General features: G+C 46.8%; 1 protein-coding gene and 2 non-coding genes across 3 annotated transcripts; 1 reads left to right on the top strand and 2 right to left on the bottom strand.

The window, feature by feature from the left end:
- Positions 1-478: 478 nt before the first annotated feature.
- Positions 479-551, bottom strand: trnak-uuu. Its single transcript has one exon. It is a non-coding gene; the product is annotated as a tRNA-Lys (tRNA).
- A 674-nt stretch (positions 552-1,225) lies between these two features.
- Positions 1,226-1,298, bottom strand: trnat-ugu. Its single transcript has one exon. It is a non-coding gene; the product is annotated as a tRNA-Thr (tRNA).
- Positions 1,299-2,666: 1,368 nt separating this feature from the next.
- On the top strand, positions 2,667-6,185 carry LOC120052247 (E3 ubiquitin-protein ligase DTX4-like). Its single transcript, XM_038999067.1, has 3 exons — positions 2,667-2,924; positions 4,240-4,454; positions 6,163-6,185. The coding sequence occupies exons 1-3, from the start codon at positions 2,839-2,841 to the stop codon at positions 6,183-6,185; spliced, it is 324 nt and encodes a 107-aa protein (XP_038854995.1). The 5' UTR covers positions 2,667-2,838.
- Positions 6,186-11,298: the final 5,113 nt, after the last annotated feature.

Raw genomic sequence — 11,298 nt, forward strand, 5'->3', positions numbered from 1 at the left:
GACTCCACTGCTATTACCCACTTCAAAATGCACAGGACAAAGTGCACAGAAATTATTAATGGTGTTCTAGCACCATACTTTCTGAAAAAGTTGGTTGCAGATGTGGGTGACCAGCGTTTCAGCCTCCTCCTCGATGAGTCCACAGATGTAAGTGTTTCTAAGTACATGGGGGTTGTGATAAGGTACTTTAGTGACACCAAGCAGACAATTGTATCAACATTTCTGGGGCTTGTTAGGTTGGAGGGAAGAGATGCCAAATCTATAGCCCGTGCTGTTGTGGCTTTCCTCGAGAAGTGTTGTCTTAAAAAAGAGAAACTCCTGGGGATAGGGACTGACAATGCCTCTGATTCCAACTAACCTCAGTCACAGATGCTATCGAGGCTGATAATAATATTCGTTAACGTTCGTTCTGTCTAGGCAGATGAGGAAGAAGGCGCTTGCACCCGAGAGCGGTTAAAAAAAAGATGTAAAAAAATACCGCCCGAACAGGGACTTGAACCCTGGACCCTCAGATTAAAAGTCTGATGCTCTACCGACTGAGCTATCCGGGCTCTGACTGGCAGGGAAAGGGGAAATAGTTTGATTTTAAAAAGTCGTTAAGTAGATCACGTTTCAACTTGTTAGGAAAGCGAGCCATTCGCTACTGTTGCCGATGACTGCATTATTTCTGTGTTTCTCAGCTCAAGAGCTAGGGGGCACTTTTCAACCACATCGCTAACGTTACTGTAACTGTATTGCAGGCAGCATCGTAACGTTTATACCACAGATGAATAGAGGTTACTAGCTTTGGTTTTACCCACAGGTGAACAGGGTGAACACTGTGGGTGAACACAGGAACACTGTGAACACTGTTATCGTATCTTTGGTTATACTAACGTTAACTTAGCTATCTACTGTAGTTACATCATAGCTCGCTAGAGTGTTCCATTTAATTCTGTGGTCAGCTAACCTAGTACCGGTGTAAAGATACACTGTTGGCCATTTGTAAGTGTTAATATGCACGGAAAAGCTATTGTCAGCCTCTGTGTTGTTCCTTTAATCTTCATTTGTTGGCAATTCATTGTTTTCCTCTGATCAACATACGTAATTTATTAACGTCATTAACGTGAGCCAAAAAAACTGAGACTAACGCATAGTGGCAGTTTTTTTAATCCTGTCCATGTTTAGGACGAGAATGAACGACGTGTGTTGAACAGATGAAGGGGAAAAAAGGAAAAAACTTTACAGGCCCCAGCGAGATTTGAACTCGCGACCCCTGGTTTACAAGACCAGTGCTCTAACCCCTGAGCTATGGAGCCCTGTTCTGTTGAGGCTGAAACGCAATCGCTTTTTGACTGTGACCTGGATAGTTTTTCATTAGAGCCCCATACACGTTCTGAAAACATATATGGTTGCTTGCAAAGGCCTACATTTATCGATTTGATTGTATTGTAAAGACATCTCTATGTCAGTATTTTAAATCCACACTATAAAGACAACAACAATATCCTGCATTCTGACTTGCAATGTGTGTTCAACTTCAACCACTAGATGGCGTCAAAGAACTGCATTTGTCAACAAGCCGTTCAGAAGTTGATTGTAGCCTGTCATTTGTTGCGGTCAAGTGGATAATTAAGCAATAACGCACGAGGGGGTGTGGTATATGGCCAATATCCGCTGTCCCCTGTACAACGCAACGCGGAGTGCCTTCATACAGCCCTTATCCGTGGTACAGCCCTTAGCCGTGGTATATTGGCCATATACCACAAACCCCAGAGGTGCCTTATTATAAACTGGTTAACAACGTAATTAGTCTGATATACCACGGCTGTCAGCCAATCAGCATTCAGGGCTCGAACCACCCAGTTTATAACAGACCTTATAAACATGTATTTTTACTGCTCTAAATACTTTAGTAACCAGTTTATAATAGCAATATGGCACCTTAGGGGTTTGTGCTATATGGCCAATATACCACGGCGAGGGGCAGTATCCAGGCACTCCGCGTTGCGTCAAGTTTAATAACAGCCCTAAGCCATGGTATTTTGGCCATATACCACACCCCCTCGGGCCTTATTGCTTAAGTATTAACTACATATATATTCACAGTCCAGACCAGCATTTACTACTTTACTCGTGCTTTTGCACGGCAGTCTTTCAATGGGAAAACTTGGCTATAACCACCCAGTCTATCTTCTCCAGCCATTGTCTATAACCACTGCACTATCAAATCAAATTGTATTTGTCACATACGCCGAATACAACAGGTTACCGTGAAATGCTGACTTACAAGCGCTGAACCAACAATGGAGTTAAGAAAATAGAGTTAAGAACAGATTTACTAAATAATATTAAGTAAAACATTAAACACAATAAAACAACAATAACGAGGCTATATACAGGTAAAACAACACTGCAACTAACACAGAATGTGCACACAAATAAATAAAGCTGTAGTTGGCATAGCCTGTAAAGCAACACTATACACATTGCTATTTTATGTTTGCCTATGCATTTACAATTTGGGATAGGCGTACTCCTACTTTGGGAATTCAATGCACGTGACTTGCTTGCTATAGACAGCCTCCTATGGCTTTGGGCGTGGTATAGAAATAGAACGGGGGTACCAGACTCCGGAATGGGACATAGTCAGTTTAAGGATACAGAGACGGATACGTATGGTTAGCCAGAGGACGTAAAATATGTCCAATATTCGTTTTGGAGTACTGAATCAATTCCACCATGGAACTCGTATTCGATATCCGATAAATACGCGCAGGAATTTAATTGATTTGTATTTTATGGATTTATGAAAAGGCATATTTTTTTTGCATCACTAAAGCCACTTGAGGATTGTAAATGAGAAACATGCGCGTGGAAGACGGACGGATAGTTAGTCTTGGGTTTGAACCCCTTTCTAAAACCAAGCCTCCAACGCAACGAACGTAAGTAACTAGTGAATAGGCCAATTGATGTCATTTTTCAAATACCAATAAAATGCTGCATTTGTTGTTTGCGTTTTGATTGTGTTTATAAAAAGGGACTAGTCCGTGCGTAAAAATGCGTTCCAAATGTTCCATGATCACAATAGATCATAATCACTTCTATCATAACAAGTTGCCTTTCTCTGAACTTGGACAAGTCAATAGAGAGGCTATAAAAACGTATATAGATACCGGAAAGTTGTCTTATTGAATGGTTTATTTCTTGTGCTTAGCCTAGGTAGTTGTGTACAGTAATTGACGGGCGCCAATTCAATTGACACAATTGGTTTACTTGTAGCCTAATGTAGCCCATCTCCCACCCGAGGGAAGATGCAGTTACAGTAATGATATGTAATACACATGTTCAATAGGCCGACTGTACTGTTTCTAGGGAAAACGACGCGATGATTAGCCAATGATCACAAAGAGCTGAGTAATCGCCCACAAACATGTTGTGCCAGGCTTCATCCCAAAAAAGTGTACTGAATGAAATTGTACACCCAATCCGTTCTCTCTGCGTAGCATATACCTGTCCAGCCGGTTTCAAAGATTTGTGGAAGCTCGATAAGGGAGTCACGAGTATTGGTAGGTAGGTCTATTACGAGTGTGGTGTTGGATGTCACTTTGGAACAGTTCAACACACTACGCCCCAACGACTGGAACCGAGCTCCTTTCCCTCGTCACTCCAGAAGTGTAGCTTGGTCTCGCCACTTGCGCAACAGTGACTGTGTCAAAGGGATTTAAAAGATTCAGTCGGACACATTTTGTTTCTTTATGCTAGAACGTGACTGAAAATCTAGACTTTCAACGAGAATAACAAGAGCACTCTCTCCGTTTCTTTGCCTGTCCACGGTGTAATGAAGGAGGCATAACAACCGGGTATAAAATAAGATTTCTCCGTGTTCGACCATGAAAGTGACACGGATATTTGTGCCCAGATGCTGCGCTTCTTCACATTAGCACGCCGCCGGCTGACTAAATGTAAGATCCCTACTTGTTCATTTAGGGAGACCTGTATTTGTGTGTAGGTATAACCTAGCTACAAGCCCATATAACTTATAAACTACGGGACTTCATGTCGGCTAGATTGAGCCAAGTGATGTTGGAATCAGTGATGAGACATCGATCCTCGTTTCAATAAACAGCGATAGGCTACGTTGTAGCCAAATCAAAATGAATAAAGTCTAGCCTGGTTCCGGATGTAAACACAACGTCGCGCCGTCGTTATTAAACCATGGTTGCTAACAGAGGAGTATTTTCTCACTTCTCTTTCCAGGGCCACCATGCTCCATGCGTCCGCTGTGGTCGTGTGGGAATGGCTCAACGAACACGGGCGGTGGCGGCCCTACAGCCCGGCCATCTCCCACCACATCGAGGCGGTGATACGAAGCGATCCCCGTGGTGGGAGCGTCGTGCTAGGCCAAGTCGACAACCGCCTCTCGCCCTACATCCTAGACCTGCAGTCGATGCACCAGTTCAGGCAAGACACAGGTAAGAAGACGAGAGCTGAGAGGTGGGAATGGCTGTTGTTGTTGTGGGGATGCTGATGTCATGTTACGCGACAGGTTTTGGTGTAAGAAGGCACGTGGATGTATATAGGTGCAGAACTTTTGTTAAACAGCACAGTTTAAAGTATATGGCAAATAGAAATCAAAACTGGATGGTCTTAAGAGATAGATGGGAAACCATGTGTTTGATGTATTTGATATCATTCCACGTATTCTGCTCCAGCCATTACCACCAGCCCGTTCTCCCCAATTAATGTGCCGCAAACCTCCTCTGATGTCCAGTGAGTGTCTCTGCGTCTCGGTCTGTCCAGAATGGATATATTGTGACAGACAAAAGTCCATTCAGAATTCTTACTCCTACATAGGCTTTTTTAACATCTTAGGCTCAGTTGTCAGTATTTTCAGTTTTTTACTTCACGTTACTGCACGGCTGTATTAAATTCAGTTCGTTTTGCATGTGGTTCAACTAATAGACTGCTTCGTGGAGCTTAGAGCTCACAGCTTGGTTCCATTCCGTCATAGAATGAGAATTAAGAATGCATTACAATCAGTTCCATATTCCTAGGGCCTGACTGGGTCCCTGACTTTAACCCTCCGCTTTCCTGTCAGACAGAATGGGGTGAAAGTGTGATGACCTACGACAGATGTACCTCACAGAGCCTTGGCCTCTCTTGCGAGAGACATTCTTCCCCCGTACTCCCCGAATCTAACGCACGCAGCTGCCGTGTGGGGACGGACATTGGGTGGGATAAGCAGAGGGAGCGAGAGAGAAAGGGCACCCTATTCCCTACATACTGCGCTAGTTTTAGTCAAAAGTAGTGCACTACATAGGGAATAGGGTGCCCTTTGTGACAGATCCAGAGCGTAAGGGAAAGCAGAGAGAATGTGATATTTCAAGGCTTAAACAGCAGAGTCTCTGAGAATCCGCCTCCGGTAGCCCCCCCCCCCCCCCCCCCCTCAGCCACACTGTCTCCTGTTCATTTCTTTAGTCTTGTCTTTAGTTTTGTCAATAGGCCAGATCTGTAGGGGCTGGCGGTGTCAGAGACTCGGGACGTGGGACGTGGGAGAGAGAGATGGAAGGAGGAATAGAAAGAGAGGGAGTCGGAGGGAGGTAATAGGGAAGCCCATCTCTCTCTCTCTCTTTGTTGAAGTTGAGGGAACAGATGTTTGTTCCTCTATTGTGGCCTAGACGTTCACTCAGGCACCCACACACACACACACACACACACACACACACACACACACACACACACACACACACACACACACACACACACACACACACACACACACACACACACACACACACACACACACACACACTCACAGATTCACACACACTCACAGATTCACACACACACACACACACACACACACACACACACACACACACACACTCACAGATTCACACACACACACACACACACACACACACACACACACACACACACACACACACACACACACACACACACACACACACACACACACACACACACAGGGAAGAGTGTGGGAGAGCAGAACCCGGGCACACCGAGTCGGGAGACGGGGTAGAGGGCGTACCGGCAATTATAAGTTCACCGAAGTGGAAGATGACAAAAGGGAGGAGGAGAAAGAAAGGGGGAGAGAGAGCAATAACAACAGAAATATCTCTCTTTACCTTGTAGCTCCACTCTGCTATTTCCCCACAGCTGATGATTGTATGATACTGTGACACCTCTCCCTCCCACATCATCTCACAACGTTGGTGCTAGAGACAGACCGCATGAGAAATACTGAAGCTCGCAGCTCACAGCTAGCCAAGCAGTCTCTAAATGAACTCTACGCCCCGCGGGGATCGTTTTCAGCCTCACGTGTCCATGCTTCTCCTTTCTCTGTGCCCATGCTTCTCCTTTCTCTGTGTCCTGGCTTCACCTTTCTCTGTGTCCATGCTTCTCCTTTCTCTGTGTCCTGGCTTCTCCTTTCTCTGTGTCCATGTTTCTCCTTTCTCTGTGTCCATGCTTCTCCTTTCTCTGTGTCCTGGCTTCTCCTTTCTCTGTGTCCATGTTTCTCCTTTCTCTGTGTCCTGGCTTCTCCTTTCTCTGTGTCCATGTTTCTCCTTTCTCTGTGTCCTGGCTTCACCTTTCTCTGTGTCCATGTTTCTCCTTTCTCTGTGTCCTGGCTTCTCCTTTCTCTGTGTCCATGTTTCTCCTTTCTCTGTGTCCTGGCTTCTCCTTTCTCTGTGTCCATGTTTCTCCTTTCTCTGTGTCCTGGCTTCACCTTTCTCTGTGTCCATGTTTCTCCTTTCTCTGTGTCCTGGCTTCTCCTTTCTCTGTGTCCATGTTTCTCCTTTCTCTGTGTCCATGCTTCTCCTTTCTCTGTGTCCTGGCTTCACCTTTCTCTGTGTCCATGCTTCTCCTTTCTCTGTGTCCATGCTTCTCCTTTCTCTGTGTCCTGGCTTCACATTTCTCTGTGTCCAAGTTTCTCCTTTCTCTGTGTCCTGGCTTCTCCTTTCTCTGTGTCCATGTTTCTCCTTTCTCTGTGTCCTGGCTTCTCCTTTCTCTGTGTCCATGTTTCTCCTTTCTCTGTGTCCTGGCTTCACCTTTCTCTGTGTCCATGTTTCTCCTTTCTCTGTGTCCTGGCTTCTCCTTTCTCTGTGTCAATGTTTCTCCTTTCTCTGTGTCCTGGCTTCTCCTTTCTCTGTGTCCATGTTTCTCCTTTCTCTGTGTCCTGGCTTCACCTTTCTCTGTGTCCATGTTTCTCCTTTCTCTGTGTCCTGGCTTCTCCTTTCTCTGTGTCCATGTTTCTCCTTTCTCTGTGTCCTGGCTTCGCCTTCTCTGTGTCCATGTTTCTCCTTTCTCTGTGTCCTGGCTTCTCCTTTCTCTGTGTCCTGGCTTCTCCTTTCTCTGTGTCCTGGCTTTTCCCACCACTGTGTGATGCAGCGCTTCTATGATGCTGTCAAAGACTCCCATTACTTTGTTGCTTCAACAACTTTTTTAGAAATATTAGTTGACTTTAAATCCCCTTCCTGTAATTCCCCAGAGCTACTGGATTTGGAAACGCAGCTTCCCAACTATTCACAGGGCTAATAGTCAATCACAGAAGCTAGACTGAAGGGTTTCCAGCTGTCACTGACAGCTTAGGTTTCCCTTTTTCTGGAGGAGCCCTGTGGAAGATAAAACCCATCTAGCATTAGCGTCTGTCATTTCAGGAAGCCGTTAGCCTTCAGGCTAGCTGCCGTCAACCAACGTAACATCTAGCGTTAGCATCTGTCATTTCAGGAAGCCGTTAGCCTTCAGGCTAGCTGCCGTCAACCAACGTAACATCTAGCGTTAGCGTCTGTCATTTCAGGAAGCCGTTAGCCTTCAGGCTAGCTGCCGTCAACCAACGTAACATCTAGCATTAGCGTCTGTCATTTCAGGAAGCCGTTAGCCTTCAGGCTAGCTGCCGTCAATCAACGTAACATCTAACGTTAGCATCTGTCATTTCAGGAAGCCGTTAGCCTTCAGGCTAGCTGCCGTCAACCAACGTAACATCTAGCGTTAGCATCTGTCATTTCAGGAAGCCGTTAGCCTTCAGGCTAGCTGCCGTCAACCAACGTAACATCTAGCGTTAGCATCTGTCATTTCAGGAAGCCGTTAGCCTTCAGGCTAGCTGCCGTCAACCAACGTAACATCTAGCGTTAGCATCTGTCATTTCAGGAAGCCGTTAGCCTTCAGGCTAGCTGCCGTCAACCTTCAGGCTAGCTGCCGTCAACCAACGTAACATCTAGCGTTAGCATCTGTCATTTCAGGAAGCCGTTAGCCTTCAGGCTAGCTGGCGTCAACCAACGTAACATCTAGCGTTAGCATCTGTCATTTCAGGAAGCCGTTAGCCTTCAGGCTAGCTGCCGTCAACCAACGTAACATCTAGCGTTAGCATCTGTCATTTCAGGAAGCCGTTAGCCTTCAGGCTAGCTGCCGTCAAATGACGTTTGGGGAGTCTTTTCTCAAACACAGGCACAGATTTTTGTACCTGAAGTGGGTGATTTACAAAGTAGATTCCCTTTGTAATTCTGAGATGCACTTGCCGACTGAGCCATTGCTGTTACCATCTGTCAGACAATGGGCTGACTGTTGTGAAAGGGCACACCCTTCTGACCACCGATTGAGTCACTGACTCCCTCTCTAACACATTGTCAATATGTCTTTCTCGCTCTTTGCTCTCTCACCCCTCTGTCTCTCCCCTTCTGTCTCTCCCTTCTCTGTCTCTCCCTTCTCTGTCTCTCCCTCCTCTGTCTCTCCCTCCTCTGTCTCTCCACCTCTGTCTCTCCCCCTCTGTCTCTCCCTTCTCTGTCTCTCCCTTCTCTGTCTCTCCCTTCTCTGTCTCTCCCACCTCTATCTCTCCCTCCTCTGTCTCTCCCTTCTCTGTCTCTCCCTTCTCTGTCTCTCCACCTCTGTCTCTCCACCTCTTTCTCTCCACCTCTGTCTCTCCCCCTCTGTCTCTCCCCCTCTGTCTCTCCACCTCTGTCTCTCCACCTCTGTCTCTCCACCTCTTTCTCTCCACCTCTGTCTCTCCCACCTCTGTCTCTCCCACCTCTGTCTCTCCACCTCTGTCTCTCCCACCTCTGTCTCTCCACCTCTGTCTCTCCACCTCTGTCTCTCCACCTCTTTCTCTCCACCTCTGTCTCTCCACCTCTGTCTTTCTCCCTCTCTGTCTTTCTCCCTCCTCTGTCTCTCCACCTCTGTCTCTCCACCTCTGTCTCTCTCACCTCTGTCTCTCCACCTCTGTCTCTCCACCTCTGTCTCTCCACCTCTGTCTTTCTCCCTCCTCTGTCTCTCCCACCTCTGTCTTTCTCCCTCCTCTGTCTCTCCACCTCTGTCTCTCCACCTCTGTCTCTCCACCCCTTTCTCTCCACCTCTGTCTCTCCCCCTCTGTCTCTCCCCCTCTGTCTCTCCACCTCTGTCTCTCCCTCCTCTGTCTCTCCCCCTCTGTCTCTCCCTTCTCTGTCTCTCCACCTCTGTCTCTCCACCTCTTTCTCTCCACCTCTGTCTCTCCCCCTCTGTCTCTCCACCTCTGTCTCTCCCTCCTCTGTCTCTCCCTCCTCTGTCTCTCCCTTCTCTGTCTCTCCACCTCTGTCTCTCCACCTCTTTCTCTCCACCTCTGTCTCTCCCCCTCTGTCTCTCCACCTCTGTCTCTCCCTTCTCTGTCTCTCCACCTCTGTCTCTCCCCCTCTGTCTCTCCCCCTCTGTCTCTCCACCTCTGTCTCTCCCCCTCTGTCTCTCCCCCTCTGTCTCTCCACCTCTGTCTCTCCACCTCTGTCTCTCCACCTCTGTCTCTCCCTCCTCTGTCTCTCCCCCTCTGTCTCTCCCCCTCTGTCTCTCCACCTCTGTCTCTCCCTCCTCTGTCTCTCCACCTCTGTCTTTCTCCCCCCTCTGTCTCTCCACCTCTGTCTTTCTCCCTCCTCTGTCTCTCCACCTCTGTCTCTCCCCCTCTGTTTCTCCCCCTCTGTCTCTCCACCTCTGTCTTTCTCCCTCCTCTGTCTCTCCCCTCTCTCTCCTCTCTCTTTTCTCTCTCCCTCCTCTCTCCCTCTGTCTCTCTTGCTTTCTGTCTCCCTCTGTCTCTCTTGCTCTCTGTCTCCCTCTGTTTCTCCTGTCTCTCTCCCGCTCTCTTTTCTGTCTGACTCCTGTCTCTCTCCCTCCTCTGTCTCTCCTGTCTCTCTCCCTCCTCTGTCTCTCTGTCTCTCTCCCTCCTCTGTCTCTCCTGTCTCTCTCCCTCTCATACACATAAAACCCCAAACTCAAACAAATTGTCACAGGGAGAGTTAGAGAATAATGGTTGAAATGACATGATGGTTGATATAGAGTCAACAACAGGCAGCTAGACAGAGAGGCTGACAACAGGCAGATAGACAGAGAGGCTGACAACAGGCAGATAGACAGAGAGGCTGACAACAGGCAGCTAGACAGAGAGGCTGACAACAGGCAGCTAGACAGAGGCTGACAACAGGCAGCTAGACAGAGAGGCTGACAACAGGCAGCTAGACAGAGAGGCTGACAACAGGCAGATAGACAGAGAGGCTGACAACAGGCAGATAGACAGAGAGGCTGACAACAGGCAGATAGACAGAGAGGCTGACAACAGGCAGATAGACAGAGAGGCTGACAACAGGCAGATAGACAGAGAGGCTGACAACAGGCAGATAGACAGAGAGGCTGACAACAGGCAGATAGACAGAGAGGGATGTCCATAACACTATACTACACAATAACTGACCTGTTTATAGTGTAGATGTCAGAACACTATACTATCACCAGATAACTGGACCTGTTATAGTAGTGTAATGTCAAACACTATACTATCACCATAACACTGACCTGTTATAGTAGTGTAGATGCAGAACACTATACTATCACCAGATAATGACCTGTTAGTAGTGTAGATGTCAGAACACTAACTCATCACAGATAACTGACCTTTTATAGTAGTGTAGATGTCAGAACACTATACTATCACAGATAACTGACCTGTTATAGTAGTGTAGATGTCAGAACTATACTATCACCAGATAACTGACCTGTTATAGTAGTGTAGATGTCGAACTATACTATCACCAAGATAACTGACCTGTTATAGAGTGTAGATGTCAGAACTATACTATCACCAGATAACTGACCTTTTTAGTAGTGTAGATGTCAAACACTATACTAATCACCAGATAACTGACCTGTTATAGTAGTGTAGATGTCAGAAACTATACTATCACCAATAACTGACCTGTATAGTAGTGTAGATGTCAGAACACTATACTATCACCAGATAACTGACCTGTTTAGTAGTTGTAGATGTCAGAACACTATACTATACAC

Source organism: Salvelinus namaycush, chromosome 8 (assembly GCF_016432855.1).
Source record: "Salvelinus namaycush isolate Seneca chromosome 8, SaNama_1.0, whole genome shotgun sequence".
NCBI lineage: Eukaryota > Metazoa > Chordata > Actinopteri > Salmoniformes > Salmonidae > Salvelinus > Salvelinus namaycush.